This window comes from Cucumis melo, chromosome 7 (genome assembly GCF_025177605.1).
Source record: "Cucumis melo cultivar AY chromosome 7, USDA_Cmelo_AY_1.0, whole genome shotgun sequence".
NCBI classification, from domain to species: Eukaryota; Viridiplantae; Streptophyta; class Magnoliopsida; order Cucurbitales; family Cucurbitaceae; genus Cucumis; species Cucumis melo.
Window position 1 is genome coordinate 2,327,522 of NC_066863.1, and position 20,580 is coordinate 2,348,101.

At 31.8% G+C, this 20,580-nt stretch overlaps 2 protein-coding genes across 3 annotated transcripts; both read left to right on the forward strand.

The window, feature by feature from the left end:
• Positions 1–211: 211 nt before the first annotated feature.
• On the forward strand, positions 212–4,118 carry LOC103493540 (uncharacterized). 2 transcript variants are annotated; one of them, XM_008454329.3, is made up of 5 exons: positions 212–397; positions 518–894; positions 1,214–1,409; positions 3,014–3,145; positions 3,766–4,118. In XM_008454329.3, exons 2-5 carry the CDS (start codon positions 587–589, stop codon positions 3,886–3,888), a joined length of 759 nt encoding a protein of 252 aa, XP_008452551.1. In that variant the 5' UTR covers positions 212–397; positions 518–586; the 3' UTR covers positions 3,889–4,118. The 2 variants fall into 2 exon arrangements, with proteins under 2 accessions (XP_008452551.1, XP_008452550.1); XM_008454328.3 differs by having other exon boundaries at positions 213–397; positions 538–894.
• Positions 4,119–17,702: 13,584 nt separating this feature from the next.
• LOC103493539 (abscisic acid 8'-hydroxylase CYP707A1-like) lies at positions 17,703–20,518 on the forward strand. Its single transcript, XM_008454325.3, has 9 exons — positions 17,703–17,936; positions 18,022–18,343; positions 18,431–18,580; positions 18,711–18,962; positions 19,062–19,151; positions 19,237–19,315; positions 19,418–19,524; positions 19,624–19,742; positions 19,859–20,518. Exons 1-9 carry the CDS (start codon positions 17,740–17,742, stop codon positions 19,953–19,955), a joined length of 1,413 nt encoding a protein of 470 aa, XP_008452547.2. The 5' UTR covers positions 17,703–17,739; the 3' UTR covers positions 19,956–20,518.
• Positions 20,519–20,580: the final 62 nt, after the last annotated feature.

The window sequence follows — 20,580 nt, forward strand, 5'->3', positions numbered from 1 at the left end:
GTTTCCAATTAATCCAAAAAGGGAAAAACAAGAAAATCATGCAAGATCGGGTTACGATCTTTGTCTTTTGTGGACAAAAAATATTTAAGTTTAGAACCGCAAAAATTGAATATTTTTTAAATTCCACGCGGCATTTTCCGGGTCAAATAATCGTCCATCGATGATCAATCACGTGGGCAGTTACACCTAATCGCCGGTCCAGATCGTGGACGGATTGGATTTCTATTCGGGTCGGGTTCGGTTCCGCAATTTCCATCTCTCTCTTTTCTTATTCCTTCATACAAAGGGAACGGCAAAATCAGGAATAGTAATAATCTGCCTTCCACATTTGAAGCCCTTCGAAAGGAAAAATTTGTTCCTGATTGTTTTACCGCCAAATCTTCGTTGAAATCATCGAGTTAGTACTCTTCTTTTTGTTTTGTTTCGTTGAATTGAATCCCTAGGTTTTGAATTTCGTTCGTTCCCGATTTGTATTTTGTTTGCGAGAAGAGGCAGGAAGTGCCTAATCGTTGCTTAGGTTGTGTGATAAATTTGCAGGCGTAGAGAGATTCGAGTTTTTTTTTTTTTTTTATCACCTAGGACAGCAATGCCGCCGTTTCTGTCAACCTCGAAGATTCTTGAATCATTGATTTCACGTAGAGGTGGTATCAGACGTGCTATCAGATACGCAAGGTGTAATGCCGAGCCGTGGAAGTATCGAAACGTTCGACATTTAAGGTGTATTCCCGGTGTTGAGACTTTGTCGATTCATGGACTGTTCGATCAGGATCGTAAGGTGTTTTCCGAGAACTTTCGTGATATTAGTGCTGTACAATCGAGGCGATTTCTTGGGTGTGGAGACGGGGCAGAGACCGGCGTTTTGTCTAAAATTTATGAGGAGAGACGCGTAATGGGGTAAACACATTTATCTTCTTCTGCGCTATCTATGGCATGTGATTTTCTCTGTTTTCGTTTGGTTAGAATAGGAGCTACCTACCGGAGGAAACATTAGTATCGGAAGCATTTGAGGTGACATTGAACTGGCTTTGTTGATTAGGGTTTTTTTATTTTATGTTGCTATGAAGAATCTGAAGCATTTGAGGTGGTATTTGGCTTAGTTTCCTTCCTTTTACGTTTGATGTTGGCCAATTAAATCAGTTGATCGTGAAATTTTATTACTTTTCATTGTTAGCGGTTGTTCCTGAGCTAATTACATCTTTTAATTTGTTGTTAGGTATTCGCCGGAGCAGTTATTTGATGTAGTTGCTGCTGTAGATTTGTACCATGATTTTGTTCCTTGGTGCCAGCGGTCTGAAGTACTCAAAAAGTATCCTGATGGATCGTTTGATGCTGAACTGGAGATTGGCTTTAAATTCCTTGTGGAGAGTTACATTTCACACGTAGAGATGAACAGACCAAAATCTATAAAGGTAATAACTTGTAGACAGTATCATGAATTTCTCATACCGAACTGGTAACTCATTCAACTGGCTAGTGGAGTTATTGACGTGGTTGATATTGAAAACCTAGAATTTTAGGGTGTCAATTAGTTTATGTTTGTGTTACATTGGGTGGCATGCGATGTGGTGGATGCTTAAAAAATCCAAGAAGTTTGGAAATATTAGGCGGTGTAGAATTCTTTTTATCTTGCAGTATTATTTAGAGGAATTAAGCATGTGGGATTTCATAATCTATTCATTAATCGTATATATCAGGTTTTACAATCTTAACATTAATCCCTAGCTTTAAGTGCACATAGACTTTGGTCAAAGGAAAAAGAAAAGCGTGAGCCATGTTGCTGTACAGGCTGCATGCTTTTGAACATCGACCTTTAGATCATGCCTTCACACATTTACTTCACATGCTTGGTTTTGATTTTGTTCCAGATTTGTTTGTATTTTCTTCCATCCATAAGAAGGAAACTTTTTCTTTTTTTACAATATGTTAGGTGAAATTTGTTGGCATTTTTAAATTGTTGCCGACACGTTGGTAAATCAAGAATATTGGACATATTTGAGAAACAATTATATGTCTGTGACATTTCTCCTACATGGCCACTTTTTGTTTTACCGTTGCCACTGGCACTGATATATAGCTAATCAACAGCATATCGCTGATGTTGTTGTAGTCTATCTAGAATTCTAGTTGCAGGCAGCATTGTGTAGTGTTATCTTTGAAGGGTTTAAGTAGGAAGCTTGCGCTCTATAATCCTGAGAGCACTGCTTTGAATTGTAAATTGGATTTTGAACGAGGAAAAAAACAACTTTGATATGAGAAAGTAACAAGTCTTTATTAGACGAGGAAAAAAATTGTTTGGAATTTTAGAGGCTGGATGTGGATAGGGACAAGTCTTCTTAATGCCTTCAGTCACACTGTATGAGGAAGAGCACTCCATCCCATTGGACTCCTGATCTCCCTCTTTGGTTTTGTTGTCTCTCTCTTCCTCCTCTCCCCCTCCCCCTCCCTCTTTCTCCCCTTTTTTAATTATTTTTTTAAAAAATTCTTAACTCTCTCCAGTCTTCTCTCTTTTCCAAATCTTTCTCTAAAAGTTCAAAAGCTTATTCCAAAAAAAAAAAAAAAAAAAAAGTTCAAAAGCTAGTCAAGGGACATGTTCAATTTGTGCTGCCATAGCAGCAAAAACAAAAATATATTGAATTTTAAAGGCTTGCCTATAAAGAAGACAGTTTTCTTGCCTTCGCTCACATAATTAGAGCAAGCACTCTCCTTTTGCCATTAGAGCCTTCATTTGCCTTGTTAATATTGTTGTCCTGATCGCTTTAAATTATTGAACAATGTTAGAATATTCACTTTTTCTTTGTTGTAATTGTTAAATCAAGAATGTTCTCCTTCAATTCTCAGTTTTCGTTACTGTCTATTCTTGCATTCGTGTGCACATTAGATTAAAATTATTGATATATCATATTTGTATCTATAAGACTAAAACAATGGTTTGAATGTCATTTTCACCCTTGATTGTCCATTGCTGTTTAATAGCATTGCACTGATGTCTTGGTTTCTCTTTCCACTCACACAGTCCACAGTATCTCGAAGTGCGCTTTTCGACCACTTGATAAATACTTGGGAGTTCAATCCAGGACCAGTTCCAGGGACTTGCAACCTTTACTTTTTAGTAGATTTCAAGTTCCAGTCACCACTTTATCGACAGGTAAAGCTCTCACCCTCTTCAATCATCCTTTCTCAAAAAGACTTCAATTACAAATTTCAATTATATCATGGGCGTTGAGTAGGAATGCAACGGACTCCTGGCTAAGTCTAGCATTTAGTCTCCGACTTTTCAATTTAAAAAAGGTAATAATAACAATAATGGAGCATTCTTTGCTTTGTGGCTTACCTGTGGTAAGAGTATAACTTTGATGAATAGTGGCCGAAATTGTTTTCCTTAATTTTTGTCTTCTAACATCGAGTGAAATGCCAGCTATGCCTTGAACACGTAAACTTGCAAATTTATTTTGCCTGTTATTATGAGCTTGAAAGCTGAAAGCATCAACTCGAACAATTTTATTGGAAACCTCATCTCAACCCACCCAGTGGCTGCTTTTAACAAAATTCAAAATTACTAATTGACCCTATGGTTTTATACTGTTTCGTTTATAATCGTCAACTAAATTATAGCTCAATTGGTCAAGTCATTATACCTCGACCTAAAAGTTCCTAGTCAGAATTTCTATCTTGATTATTTTAAAACTCAATCAGTAAATAAATACATTGAGGATGTGTTTATTATTCTCTTATTGCATAGACTTATGATTTCTCATTCTTTTTCAGGTGGCTTCAGTGTTCTTTAAGGAGGTCGTCTCAAAACTCGTTGGTTCATTTAACGAACGATGCCGTTTGATATATGGTCCAGGGGTTCCCGTCCTTGAAAATTCATATAGCGAAAGAGCTTAAATTTGTTGGATTTTTCATCAGATGTATCATTTGATCGAGAAGATTTAAAGAGAGAATCAACTTAAAAATGACAGAATCCTCATAGAGAGCACAGATAGGATAGTAGTAGGAGAAGTATTGATAAATTTGATTGATCAATGGCCATACCTTCCAAGTAACTTGCAGCTTGCCTATTTTGCTGCTGCTCATCAACGCACATCTTAATTATTTCAATGACTTCCCATTTTCCATTTGGTTTTCCTTTCTTGAGATTGTTCACTCTTCTTATTTTTTACCTTTTATTTTTATTTATTTTACATTTTTAGAGTATGATTCGACGGCTTCTTAAATATTGTTTCCTTGTTAGAATAGGTCACTCTAGTCTAAAAAAAAAAATACTAATGTAGTATCTCAAGTTTTAGTGTTTGTTGCTGGCTATATCCGTACATATTAATTGATTGGCATTTAATGTCTTTCATTCTTTAGTAATTGTTTTCAAATAATTGAAGTTGGTATGATAAATATGATGGTTCAGTTTCATTTTTTCATTCCTCTGCTTCTTTGTTTCATTTATCCTAATTGAAGGTTGGTATGTCATATTACATTTATTGTTATTGTTGTTTATCCGAAAGCAACTCCAACACCATTTCATCTGTATTTTGTAATCACAATGAATGAATTGTGCAGTCCATCTCTGTTTCTATTTGAAAATTACGTGAGATTCACTATCTTTTTTAACGCATTTGAATTTTATTGCTGATATCAAGGTTTCACCCCATTGAACAATTTTTGAATAGCATAGAAAATGAAATGTAATTTGACCTAAGAACACGTGTTTATTTTCGTCCATTCCCACATCACTTATAGTGAAAGGGACCAGAGAAGTACAATAATAGGCAGCAGTATATAAAAACAAATTTCTTCACAACAATACAATGGGTCCCATTTGGTGATGTTATGGGCCAATCAGACGTCTGGGCTGGGCCCTTCTTTCTTGGACTTCTTTAGGAATCTTGTTGGCTGATTGGGTTTATTCCTCTCCTATTCTTTGTTCCTAAGTTTTCTTTTTTCAACTTTCTCCTTTTACTTGAAAGTTGAAAAAAGTATTTCATCTTTTTTCTTATTCCTTCTTTTAAGATTATCTGAAAAGAAAAAAAGAAAAATCTTGGAGTCATCAAAAGGAAAAATTGGCTATTGGATGACAGATTGGAAATCTTGAAAGTGACCTCAAATAGTAACAAGATAGAGACGGAAGAAAAGTCATTACTAATATTCAAACAAAGGCAGATCATATCTGGTTTCTATCGGAGGATACTCGAACAATTGTCATTCAATGTCTCCTAACTTTGTTCATCAATACTTTCAATACATCATTTTAATAATTTCTATAGACTCCACCGAAAAAAAGCGATTTTTGGCAAATTAGACAACATAAAGTATAAAAGTGGATTGAAGAAAATCTTAACTCAACGTGTGGTTCATACGTAATAGATAAAGTTTTGAATGAACTTTTGAAATTGACACATTTTTAATAAACCTAAAAGTACTCCTCAAATAAGAGTAAACAAAACAAATCCAGTTGAAGATCGAAATGAAATTGTTATAAATTATATATGTTTGTATATGAATGATTGAAACGGTTTAAGAAAGAAAAGAAAAAGTGAGGTTTAGGGTTAAGAAATGAAGAAAGGTGTGATAAGTTATATAATGGAGAAGACAAGAGGTGTGATGATCTTGACTGAGTTGCTTGTGGGAAAGCCATGGCCTTTGGAGCATTACATATCCAATAATTCAATTCACTTTGAGAGATACACTCCAGCTGGATCTGCTCCAACAAATTATGAATTGGGTCCCTTCCTTATTTGCCATTTTCTACCTTTTCTTTTCTCCCCCGTTATTCGAGAGCTCCTATGTTACGTAACTCCATCGTTAATTTCAACATAATTTAATTTATCAAGATATCGTTTTGGTAATCATTTTTTCGTTTTTCTCCCTTAAGATCGAGTCAATTTTCCTGTTAGTTACCATGATTTGCATCTTTCTCGAGTACACCATCTTTCTCGAGTACAGTGGTTGAATTAGCCAAATTCCAAATTCTAAAATGGTTATAAAATGGAACTAAAGTAATTGGTTTAAACTCTATTTCTTGAGTCTCTTTATAGTTTTCATTTTTTTTTAACTAAGCATTTAAATGTTGGCTAAATTTAAAGAAACAAGTTATTAATTTCTTTTTCAAATCTAGACTTGATCTATGAAAATATTCGAGTAATTAAAAAAAAAAAGAAAAAAAATAATGAGTGAAAGTATTGTTTATAGGGTAATTATAATATGTAGCAATTTTTAGAATAATTATTAAGTATGTAGCAATATTTTAAAAAAATTGCAAATATAGCAAAATCTATCGGTGATACACTTCTATCGTTGATAGACTCTTATGGTTTATCAGTGATAGACTAACATTTGCTACATGGTCTATCGGTGATAACTCCTATCATTGATAGATTTTAACAGATTTTGCTATATTTGCAATTTTTTTAAAATGTTGCTATATACTTAATTATTTTGAATATAATTGCTACATTTGCAACTATCCCTTGTTTATAAGTTTAATTTAAAAGAAGAAAAACAAAAAACAAAAAACGAAACCAATCATGACCAAATGAGGTGTTTGGATTCATATCCAAGTGCGTGGATTAGGTTATAACAGCTCATCCTCCTATATTTCGAATTCCAACTATATGTATACCAAGTATTCACTATCCTAAACACATATTTACTATTATAACGTAACCTACAAACTATTATAGTTTACAAACTATAACAATGATCTCCGCATTCTAAACATCTAATAAATTTCCATGAGTTTATTTATAAAATGATTTAATGCTATAAATCACACAACTCCTTATTTAAAAAAAACTTTTAAAGTGATATTTCATATTATATAAGAAGTTTTTTTGATATGACAATCGTTGAAGTGGGGTTGAATTTCAAAATTTAAAGTTGATAAGTTTATATCAATTGATTTATATTCATATTCACAACTTATTTAAAAAAGGTGTCTTTTTTTTTTTAATCAGAAAAAGAATAGTGGTTAACTACGAACGCGATGACATCATCTACAATTACAATGAAGAGAAAAAAAACATTTAATCTCAAAGTTATGATACAAATTTTAAGTTGATTTTCAATTATCTTTAAAAACCGCAATAAGATATAAAAATGATGAATAATTTAATCAACAATACTAAAAAGAATACTACAATATAGTTGAGAGTAATTTTAACATTGTTTTTAGAATGAAGCTAGAAATTAATTAAGTTTGTTTAAATGGTTAATTAAGTGAGTTTAGTGATAACTGATATGTGAGTGATAGCGATGCCATTAACTGAAAATGATGCAAACCCAACTATTTGGCACGTGTGGTTTTGTAATGCTAATCTATAAGTTTGGTTTTCATCAACATTCAACATTATCTAATCTCTAATACCTCTATTTCTCATCACAATCATTTCAACTAGTTTATTAAATTCCAATTACATACTAATTAATCTCTAATATATCACTTTTTAAACAAGTTAATTAGAGTTAAATTTTATGTCTACATTGTTAAATAACTAGAATTGTGAATTTTGAAACAAAAAAGCTGGTCAAAGATCATATTAAACACATAGTTAAAAGTTTAAAAATCTATTTAGAGACTTATATTTAATGAAATTTCAAATTTTAAAGATAAATAATTAAACATGTGTTTGTTGGAACTCGCACGTGGATCAAAACTAAACCATGTGAGAGTATTTGCATGGATGTGGTATCAATTCAAGAGAATACACTACGATTCCTAAGTAAAAGAGTATTTAGGGGTCAACTAATTAAGCACAAAAGAGGGTTATAATTTCTCACTTAGAATTGAATCGAGTTGTTTAAACTATTCTTAGGTTAATTTTAAAAATTCGAAAGAAAAGAAAAACAATCGGAGCATATAACTAAAACGATTTATCTATGTAAAGTAATAATGGAAAAAAAAGAGGAAGGGGTATAGAAGAGAAGAGAGTAGATTAGGGATATTATGTGAAACAAAACATTGTGGATAAAGAGTGATGTTATGTTTGAAAGGTGCATTATTTGTGGGTTAAGTCCCCCATTAATTTTCCACCACCTTCCCTCACACATCTCTCTTCCCTTCTCCTTTTTAATGTGTGAAACATTAAATATTAGACTTTAGGCTCTTTCCTTCCATTAATTTATTAAATGACTAATATATAACTTAGCTTTAATAATAATAAAGCCTACAAAATAATTAAAACAAAACCATATATTCTACTTTAATACAAACCATACGATTCAAGGTTTTCAAATATCATGTCAACTACTCTTACAAGTACTCCATATCCTTCTAATTCATATCAAAGTTGTTTTATTCTAATATATATAGATAACATAACCTTAAAAGATATGATATGATATGCTTTTCTAATCTATGTATCAATGGTCATGGTTTAAAGAACAAAACATTAAATTCTTTACTTACATTTATATCCAACCTAATTAAAAAATAAACTATATCATAGTTTATAACTCTAATTGAAAAAAAAAAAAAAAATTACATGAATGGCCTCTTAATAATTATCATAAATAAATCTGGATTTATCAACTGTGTATATTTTAATTATGGCGATAATAATAAAAAATGGTTTTAATTAACAAGTTTGTATGGATGCTATGAAAATTAATTCTAATTAAAAAAAAGATTTTTGTAAAAGTTATTATCATATTATTTACAATAAAAGAAAAAAAAAAGTCAAGCATATGTTTTGATTTCCCCTTTTTTTTTCTTTTTCAAAAATAGACCAGCCTTCAAATCAATATCTATGACTTGATTCATTTTTCAACATCTTTCCAAAACAAAATCTTCTGACTTTATATACAGAAAAGAGAGATGATTTTTTTTTTTACATATTTTTTTAAAGCAACAAGATTTTTTTTTTTTTGAAAAAAAAGAATAAGATTAATGTTATTAGAGGAGACTCGTACAATTAGGGTTTGCCGACATATTCTAATAGAGATCATGTTGGACAAATGTGTTGTGTTTGCCAAAAATTCCACAAAGCTTAAAGTAATTAGGTCGAATTTAAAGAGTTATAACGACTTGTCGAATTTAAAGAGTTATAACGACTTGTGGTGAAGAGTTTACTTATCTTTGTATAGATAAAGGAGAAAAGACAAGAAGATCAATTAATAACTTTTGATATAGTCAAACACACACTAGGCATCATACATGTTCATGATACCCATAAAATATATCTTTTACTTTACATTCCAGCAAAGAGCTTAGTCGTTTTATTTCTTACTCAACAAATACATCAGGATTAAGAATATTTGTATATAATATAACTAATTTGTAACCGACAAGGATAAAAGCTCAACAGATTTACATATATACAATTGACAATAGGCATGCATGTGACTTTTTGATAATAACATATAGTTTTGTAGGGGTTGTAGTCACAATTTAAATGTGATACCACTATAGTTCTATAATGACATATCGAGTCGAGTCAAAATCACACAACATGTAATTGACCACATATTTTCCTAACCACATAAAGTCTTTTATTTTAGGTTAAATTGACACATGAGCACATTTCTACATCACACATGCCTATTAATCTCTCGGGTCATTATTCTATTTACTAGGTACCATAGATCCCACCCTTCTCACTCAAACTAGGTTCATCAATCCCCATTTCACAAAGTCAAATTACAAGTAATCAAATCTCTCCAGATTCGAACTATACTAGTCTAAACAACAACTCATAGACCTTATTTTTATAGTCAAACCAAGAAGGCCATCGATTATCTTCTCTAATATGCTTCAAAGTAGTAGAACTCAATTTGTACATCATCACATGGATGGTTAAACGTCTCATTCTTTTAAATTTTGTCAAATCTTAGGCTCAAAAGGTTGAGAATGTCAATGTCATATATTTCTAGTAGCAAAAATTCAAACACTTTATAATTTTTAAATAAGTCAACGTAGCTTTATTATAATTTCTAAGATGTTTTAGAATAATTAAAACACTTATTAGTTAATTTGTTATGTTTTTGTAAATTTCTTTTACCAAACATAAAAATGTTGGGATTTAATTAGTTTTCATATCAACGTTGAAATGTAAATTGGAGAATTTAATATGAGGAGCTCAAGAGAGAGGGGGAATTAATAGGGAGGAGGGCATGAGAAGAGTTGTTGGTGGAGTCAGTGTGCGTACGTCTTTAGACATTGTAGCCTTGGACAGCTCGACAGATAACCCCAAAGAAGATCCAATTTTAGATTCTTCTCTTTTTTCAATAAATCCAATTCCCCCAAGAAGAACCCACCACGTGCCACCTACCTCTCCCACCTCCTTCCTTTTTCTGACACGTGTCCATTTTGGGCCATTACCCTCAGTACAAAACCATATCCAACCTTCATCATTTCTCAAATCTTCACCTCTTCTCTCTACAATATCAATTTTAGATCCCCATCCCCTAAAATCCTTTACGACTCCAACATTATATAACTTCTAGTCCAATAGGGACAAACATATGCATTTGTACTCTGGGATCCTTCTCCTCCCATTTCAAGTTTGAAGTGATACCTACGGCCTCCAGTGTCTCTCAAGTTTTTAGTTGAAATTTTGATATTTATCATCCCCGAACTTTGTGGGAGACATGAAATGATGCTACCCAATTAGTATGATTGTGTCAATTTACCATTCCAAACCATTCATCCTATTTTAACTTGTTCGAAATTTGAAAAAACATTGGATTAGAAAAGAATGCCTAAAATGGTTTTGGTTGTGATTATATTCAATGAAGAGTTTGAAGATTACTTGGAAATTGGAAGTAATATTGCACGCGCAACAACCCCAGCATCCTACAGAGATTTGTTCACTGAAACAAAGGCAAAAGACTTTCATGTTTCATTTTGTCTTGTCCCTATCTTCTCCATTTTTATTATTATTGTGATTTGTTATTATTTAGGGTTATTTAATTAATTTTCAGTAATGGGGTTTTTTTTCCCTTGTAAATTTAATAATTTTATAATGTATTTAAATTTTGATGAAAAGCATACCTTTGTCTACCAACAAACCAAATCCATGTTTCCAGATGAAACTAAAAAAGAAAGTGGTTTCCTTAATACTTTTGGAATATTTTTTTAGTAGTGGGACATGAATCAAATAATTATTTTTGTAAAAAAAAAAAAAAAAGAAAAAGGACCCCAACGTTGGTTTCCTTTTTCCATTTCTTTAAATACAAAAAAGTAATAAAAGAAACTTAAATTACATTATAAATTCAACAAATTGTCTAGGATGATTCCTAACCTCCAAAGTTAACATAAATAATGAGTAGGATTAAAAAAATCAAGACCATGTTTACTCATAACTCGATGCAAAATAGAAAAGAGAAAGAAGAAGCCAACAAAAACAGTTAATACTTCATTTAAAATAAATAGATAGTATTTTTTTTCTTCTCACAAATTTAGTTATTCAAACACATCAACTTTTTAATTTCTCAAAATCGAAATGATATTAAAATGTGATCATGAAATCGTGAAATAAGAAAATAAACCGTAAGAATGGAATAATCTTAATTTGTACAAATTGAGTCTAAAACAATCAAATAAAAAATGAATTTTAGATTATATTAAAGGAGTTTTCTTTCCAGAACGGATGTTTTAAGTTATTTACGATTCTATAAACATAAACAATTTTTGTTTTTCCATTTGAAATGAAGGGAAATGGAATGCAACTAAATTGAAAATGGAAAGTGTTTTCGCTTCACGTGTAGAAAAAAATGGGGAATGGACCACAAAGGGATGTTAAACAAGTCAAAAGAAAAATTCCAGCTGGCAGAGAGGAGGGTGGTGTTGGTGGAAGGCAGCGCAAAGCAAAGTTAGGGAGTTAAAAAAAAAAAAAAAAAAAAAAAAAAAAGGTGCCCGCATAGATGGGGTCCACGTCCTTAGGAGAATACCACGTGGAGCCCTAAAATTGACTTTTCCGTACACGTCTACATTATCGGCCCCACACAACAAATTATGAAACTTTAAAGAAAAAACGTTTATATACGAAAAAATAAAAAAAGAAAGAATTCACTCCCTAAAACGGCGTCGTGGTCGGAAATCTTAAGAATTCCACCGCACCCTCCCCCACACGTGAGCTGGATTCCAATTCCCACCACCCAAATTCTCATCCTTAAAAATATCCATCCAACATAAAAACTTTCACCCTCACATGTCAATTCCTTTCTAAATTCAGAACTTCAATCAACACATTATAAAAATTTTGGTTTTATTTACCCCTTATTTAATAAATACTAATTGTATAATTTAAAATTAACTTTTAATATTTATACTCTTTTCGATCATTTTCATTCTTATTCTAACCAGGAATCTACCAGTAGGTTATAAAGATTTAACATACATAAACACCTTCTTTATGTTAAAATTTCAAATTTGAGAGAAAACTAGCCTTTAATTAATTTATAATTAATATATGAATACGTAAGTAATTTTACTGGCCAAAAAAAATAAAACTATAAAATTTCGTTCAACTCAAAGACATACGTTCTTTAAAATTTTGCATGACTTATGCTTGAAAGTTGACCTCTTTTGAAAAATGAAAAACACTTGTTAAATAATTCGAATAAGACATGCACGCCAAAGTTGCACTGATAGTTGAGGCTACAATATAAGCATAAATTTACGACTTATACGTTATATTACTCTAAATTTTTTTAAAAGTTATTAAATCTTATTCCACCATGTTTTTTTTTTTTCAAAAAAAGCTTACTACGTGATGATTATTAAGAGCGTAATATAAAATGAAAATTAAATCTTATACATTAAGGGTGTAAAAAAGGTTAATACAAGACTTTCAACATGTTCATCCATTGATGTGATATTACTAGGAATGCGACCAAAATCCGTAAGCAAGATTTGAACTCAAAGGCGGAGACTGTGTGTGTAAGGGAGGGTTGTGGCAAGGACCCAACTTACGTCCAACAGATGAGTAGACCTCCCCTCCCTTAGTCCACCATTGACTCAACCTTGGCTTTGATTTCTTCGTTTTCTGTTGCCCTTATTGATTAGATTCATCCTCTTGGTTCAAAAGCCAGGCCACCTCCATATCACGTGACTGTACGCCCATATACACATTTACTACATTTTGCTTTTTTCTTTTTATTTTTCATTTCCATTTGTTTTCCGAAGAAACATTCTTCATGGTATATAAGAAACTATTTTTTTCCACTAGATTGGACGAAGAGAGGACGAAGATTCTCTGCGTTTGAGCGAGAGGAGGGAGGGCAGTTTTCCCATTTAATTAAAATTTGAGAATTTGAGAAATAATGAGGGAATCCAAAAGATATTTTCAAAATATATCAAACGTTTTCATTTTTCAAAATAAATTGGATTATAGAGTACTTCTGTATACTCAATTTTTTTTCCTAACTAACTCGTTTTTTTTTTAATTTCTTTTTCATTATTCCAATAAAAAAATTATTGGGATAAAATAAATGTATTGATAAACTTTTATCATTTATAATCTATAAAAAAAAATTATAGATCGCGTATGTATTGAATCATATCTAAATGATCGCGTATGTATTGAACTGTATTGAGCCATATCTAAACGATCGCGTATATATTAAACCATATCTAAACGATTGCAAATAATATATTACGCCGCGTTATTGACGATATAGTTGACGGGGCATTTTTGGTATTTTACACGGTGGGTCTAGGGGCTTTTTCCGTTTTCAGAATTGTTCTAGTTCTATTTTTGAAAAGACCCCAATTTTTTCCCAACTAACTCATTTTTCTTATTTCTTTTTCATTATTCCAATAAAAAATTATTGGGATAAAATAAATGTATTGATAAACTTTTATAATCGTATATATCACACTAAAATTTGTTATATTTTGTAAATATTTTGGTTTCATTTTGCTATATTTAAAAATACTCATTTACAATATTTATTTTATTGATAATTTGATATTTAAAAGAGATTTTTTTAAAGATTAAAAAAAATTGACGAACTATTTTTATTTACAATCTATAAAACAAACCATTAAAAGACAAAATTCCTCACTACAATTTATTTTTCTATGAAGCGTAAATATTTTATCAAATGTTTTATTTTTTCACAATTTTACTATTTATTAAAATTTATTTGATTTAATTTTTGGAAAGGTTTTTCCGTCAGCTATTTTCACCTATAAATCTGTATAATAGAAAATAAGAGATATTTGTATTTCATTACAAACTTTAACAAATTTGTCATTATACACCGACTTATAAATATAGGAAAACGGGTCAAACTATTTACAAATTATAGCAAAATTTTTCATATTTCTTTCAGTTTAGATAGACACATATAGAAGTCTATTAACGTTAATTAATGAAAACTAATACAAGCTAGTCTACCACTAATAAATATAGATAGAAGATTATCAATGTCTAGTGATAGAAATTGATAAACGTCTATAATTAATAAAGATTGATAAAAGTCTACCTGTGATATATGTGTGTTTATCATTCAGCATTAAATATAACGATTCCATATACCATATTTGTTATTCTATTTAACAACCCCATTTGGTACATAAACGAATGTCTTTCTTAAAGTCGATCTCAACCCGCATCCTTCCAAGAGACAACATTTCCAATCGACTTACTAAACAATATTTGAAACTCTTTGTTCACACGAGATTTCCGGAGAAATTTGATTCGTGGAGTTGAACTTGTGTTGATGTTGTATTTATGTTGATTTGATGCGACGTGGTTCAATCTCTAGAATTTGATCCTCTGATTCTCTCTCGGCTGGATGCTTACGCTTGATTTGAGGAAGCGAAGTACGTGATGTTCTTGGAGTTGGAGTCTTGGAAGAAAGCTTGTATCTTCGAAGAAGCTTCAATCTTCGAGGGTGTTCTTGAAGTTGAAGTCTTGGAAGAAAGCTTGGATCTTCAAAGGAGCTTTAATCTTCGAAGGTGTTCTTGAAGTTGGAGACTTGGAAGAAAGCTTGTATCTTCAAAGTCTTCAAAGGAGCTTCAATTTTCGAGGATGGTCGACTTCAGGAGTTGAGGATGCTTCTATCTCTTGGGAGAATTCTCTCTAGACCTTCTGGAGTCAAAAATTTCCAACCCCCACAAAAGAAGAAAACTCCTCTATTTATAGAGTTCCCTGTGGGCTTTTGTGAACTTGAGCCTGTTCTGGTCCATGGACCATACCCATGGGCTGAATCACATGGATTTGGGTCATATTTTATTTTAGGCTAAATTAAGCTTATTTTTAGGCTCAATTGAATTTTAGCCTAACTAAATAATATTTAATTGAATCAAAATAATTAATTTGACCCAATTGTCATAATAAAGACACGTGACATCATTAGAATTTGTTCAATTTGTCTTTAAATTTAATTTGGGACATGTCAATTTTTAGTTAATCCCAAATATAATTATTTTAGTAAATGATGTGGCAATTTATGATTGGTTCCAAAATTTCTTATTCAACACTCTTCTTTTTTCTAAAACGACTGAAACGTACCACAAGCCATTTACTTTTTCGTCATTTCTCTTCCATATATTTGACCAAGCATACCAAATCCTTGTTGCGACGTTGAGAATCTTAGAGTATTAAAAAGGACTAAAGTACTCAAGCTTCTTATAAGATATATAAGCTACTTTTCTTATTGTCATTTAGTTCTGAGATCGAATCTCATTACTCATATAATCCTCACACATTGTTAGCGGTCTTCTGAAATAATTTGTCAAAAACAAAACCATACGTTGGCACGCATGAGCCCTCAAATACAACCCCTATGACACAAAGGGTTAGGCTTAAGAGTATTAAAGGGATTGTTGTTAGTACCATTAAATACGACAAATGAGGAAGCACCACGTAGGATTAGTACGTATGAAACATAGTAGGGTTTACAGGTTGAAACACATGACATGCATGAAAATAAGGGAACGTAATGAACTGTTTATTAATGGTCCTGACATCCTTATTCTCTGTTTTTTTTCCCTTATTCATTCCCTTATTAATTTATCAACAACTTTCCTTGTGTTCTTCCCATTCCTTTAATCAAATCACTTCAGTTACAAACACCCTCTCCTACAAAGCTCCATCCTTATTTTCTGTTTGGACTCTTTCCTCCTCTCTGTATTTGTTCAAGTTCTTGTATATATCAGTTATCCAATCTGGCAATCTCTAACCTTATACTCACTCTTTTTTGGTAATATCATAATCCATTACCAAAAATGCATTGAGGGTTCAAACATAGCATATATATCTCCTAGATGATAATTGATAAAATTGTTTTCATTGTTAGTTTAAACTATTGAGGTCAATCGGTTATGATGATTTTTACATTGAGCAAAAACGTTTGTAAATTTGTGCTTTAGTTTCATTCCGTTTATGAATATTGCATAGTTAGCTCAATTTCAATGCAACGAGAAAGACACGGTGACAGTACATTCGCAATTGAAGATAGAGATGGAAATGATGATGGAAGAAAAAAGAGAAGATATCAAAGAAAGACAGAGACATGAGAAGGACGACGAGCAAACGTCGTGTGCTACTTCATGGGACGAATAAAAGAAAAAGAGAAAACGAAAGGAAAGTACTTTAAAAAGAATGAATTTGTTTACCAACTAATTTCATGTTCAATCAACGAAAGTGATCGATTTAAAATTAATATAATTTATTTGTCTTTCGTCACAAATTAATATAATTTATGAATAAACGACCTCAAATCTCGTAAAATTAAAAGTATGTACGAATACTAAATAAACACTAATTAAAAGTATGTACGAATACTAAATAAACACTAATTCTAAAAGGTAATACTTGAATTATTTTTATCGTGACATATCTTCCAATTTAGATCGCATTTGTATCAAAAGACAATAACGAAAATTTATCTATAGAGATGACATATTAAGAACCGTTAAACATTATTCTTTCATTCTTTTAAATAGATAATGTTTAATATACAAGTATATATAAAATAACGAATTAACTTTTGGTAAAAAAAAATCTCCATCAAATTAACTTTTGGTAAAAAAAAATCGCCCACAATATTCCAACCCAACAAATTCTCTTTTAGAAAGAAAAATAACGCTCGACTAATTTTGGGGGAAATGACACACGTGGACATGGACATGGACAGTAAAATTGAATGGAGTTGAGAACTGAAAGTGACCACTAAGTGATGAGTGTTCACAATATACACAAGTAAGGAAAGTTATTTATTACATTTACAAATTATCCAATTTCCCCTTTTTGATTTACTATAGAGTGGTAAAAATAAAATATATATTATACATTTATGTCAATAATTTCAATCCAAAATTAATACGTGGATCATATTCCGGTGAGACACGAGGTAACCGACCATAAAAAGTTTGGCAACAACATTAATTTATTGAAACTTAAGGTCTCGTCTTGTACCATCTTTTCAAATATATTCGATATACCTATATTATCATATTATGTGTTCCTTCATTTTTCTAACACACAAAATTAAAATATAATTTAAATAAAAGTAATTTTTAATGAGATGAAAGTATATACTTTATCATTAACTTAATATAAATATATTATTTTACATATTTGTCCCCATCCTATTGGATACTTAAAAATTTGCCATTTGTAATAGACTTTGGGTCTCTGTATCTTCAAAAATGACATCTCCACTTTTTTTTCCCTCCTCTGCCTCAGTATAAAACCCCCCCCCCCCCCTGCTTTGGCTCAATCACTATTATTACAAACCAAATATTTAAAAATAAAAAAGTTGTCATTTAATCAATTTCATATAGAGAAAGATTAAATGGGTGTAATTTTTCTATCTATTTTGATCTTTTTTCTCAGTCTATTATGGTACATTTCTTTAAAGAGAGACAAGAAGGCAGCCATTAGAGATGGAACTAAGCTCCCTCCTGGTTCTTTAGGATGGCCTTATATTGGAGAAACTCTTCAACTCTATTCTCAACACCCTGATTTTTTTTTCGCTGCGAAACAAAAAAGGTTCGAACCTTTTCTTTTTCGTTGTCAAAGTTACGAAATATCTTAATTGTTGAGCCAATGTTTTTTCTTTTTTGTTTCTTTTTAGGTATGGAGAGATTTTTAAGACCCATATACTTGGATGTCCTTGTGTGATGTTGGCTAGTCCTGAGGCAGCGAGATTTGTGTTAGTGACACAAGCTCATTTGTTTAAACCAACTTACCCCAAAAGCAAAGAGCTTTTAATTGGCCCATCTGCCCTGTTTTTTCACCAAGGTGATTACCATTGCCGTCTAAGGAAGCTGGTTCAGAACTCTCTTTCTTTGGATTCCATCCGTACCTTAGTCCCCGATATTGACTCCGTCGCCGCCTCCGCCCTCGACTCCTGGGCCACTTCCGAAGTCATTAACACCTTTCATGAAATGAAAAAGGTTCGTTAAGCTCCATCAGTCTAGAGACGTTTTTATAAGAAATGCATGTCAATTAACACTCAAAGGTTATCTGTGTTTATTAATTAGATATCATTTGAAGTTGGGATATTGACCATTTTTGGCCATTTGGAAGCTGCTTACAAAGATGACCTTAAGAAAAACTACAGCATATTGGATGCTGGCTACAATTCTTTTCCCACCAACATTCCTGGAACTCCATACAAAAAGGCACTCTCAGTAAGCCAAACTCAACAACAAAAATAAAATTAAAAAAAAAATAAGGCAAAAAGAAAAATTGTCTTATCTTATTTTATTATTATTTTAAAAGAATATGATATAAATACAAAAATTTTGGGGTTATTAACAGGCAAGAAAGAGGCTAAGTAAAATCCTAGGTGACATAATTCATGAGAGGGGAGAAAGAAGGCTGAGAGAAAAGGATTTATTAGGGAGCCTTCTCAATTCCATTGATGATGAATGTGAAGTTAAAATAAGTGATTCCCAAATAGCAGATAACATAATAGGAGTGCTTTTTGCTGCTCAAGACACCACTGCCAGTGTCATGACTTGGATTGTTAAGTACCTCCACGACCAACCCAAGCTTCTTCAATCCCTAAAGGTACGTATAGTCGGCCACCACAATATTTAGAGTGCACTATGCACTATTCACCTACATAATTTTGAGTTAAAAGTTCGATTTTTTTTTCTTTTCTTTCAGGCAGAGCAAGAGGAAATTCTAAAATTAAATAGTGAGAATAATCAAGGATTAAATTGGGTACAGACAAGGAACATGCCAATCACTTATAAGGTTAATTTTCATCATTATTATTAATATTAATCAATAAATGATTTTTAAGAGATTGATTTATGTGGATTATTTGTTAAAAACATAGATGGTATTGGAGAGCTTAAGGATGGCTAGCATTATATCATACACTTTTAGAGAGGCTGTAGCTGATGTGGAATACAAAGGTAAAAGGAAAAAAGAAAAACCGAAAATAAATATAATTTAATTTCTTTTCGTTTGAATATGATAATATAACAAATGAATTTTTGTGAAATGACGTGTAATAGGATACTTGATTCCAAAAGGTTGGAAAGTGATGCCTTTGTTCCGGAACATCCATCACAGTCCAGAATATTTTCCTGACCCTCACAATTTCGACCCTTCTAGATTTGAGGTAAAAAAAAACTAAAACTAAAACTAAGACTAAGACTAAAACTTTATAAAATTAAAATACTATCTTATTATTTTCATTAAAATGTGGGTTACTGTTCAGGTTGCACCAAAACCCTATACGTTTATGCCTTTTGGCAGTGGAGTTCATGCCTGCCCTGGAAATGAACTTGCCAAGTTGGAGATCTTGATCATGATTCATCATCTAGTCACCAAGTTCAGGTCAAAACGATTCGTTTACAGATTGAATATTTTGTTTTTTTTTATAAACTTTTTGAGAGTAATATCATATTTAAGTTATTTACTCACTTTTTGTTTATTTTTGCTGACTTTGGCAGGTGGGAATTGGTTGGGTCGCAAAACGGGGTTCAGCACAGTCCATTTCCCGTTCCCTTTCAAGGCCTTCCAGCCAGATTTTGGAAGATAGCCCATTAGAAAACCGTACACGGGAATATGAGCCCGCACTAAGTGGGCCGATTGCCGTCCAATCCAAATCCCAGCCAGCCCAGCCCAAGCCCAATACTTGGGCTATCGTTTCAAGAATCCATTTTCTTCTCTCCCCCTTGTCCATCTGTACTCAACGGTTTATATTAGTTTAAAATTTTAATTTGATAAATAATTAAAACTTTCAACTAATTATACCAAACTTGTGCTCCAAGTTTTTGATCCATCTTTATGGCTAGCATCATTAAATTGGCCAACTTATTTAACGATGGCTTGTAGTAACTTAGGTAGTTTTACGTAAAGATGATCCTTGCACTAACTACCCTCATCACTTTGGCTTATATTTACGTTAATAATGGATCACATACAATTTGTTTGCAATAAACCATGAGCAAAGTGGAAAAGAAAAACTTAATTTATAACCTATTACATTAGGGATGATCAAGGGTAGACCTTTACTACAATGTCCACTTTTGCATCAAAAAATACCAATAAACTATGACAAAATGCGACAAAAGTGTTTTATTATGGTAGAATGACCAACAATGATATCTCTAACATGACAAATTATATGAGGATAAATGAAGAAAGCTAAAATAAGGATGGAAGAAATCAA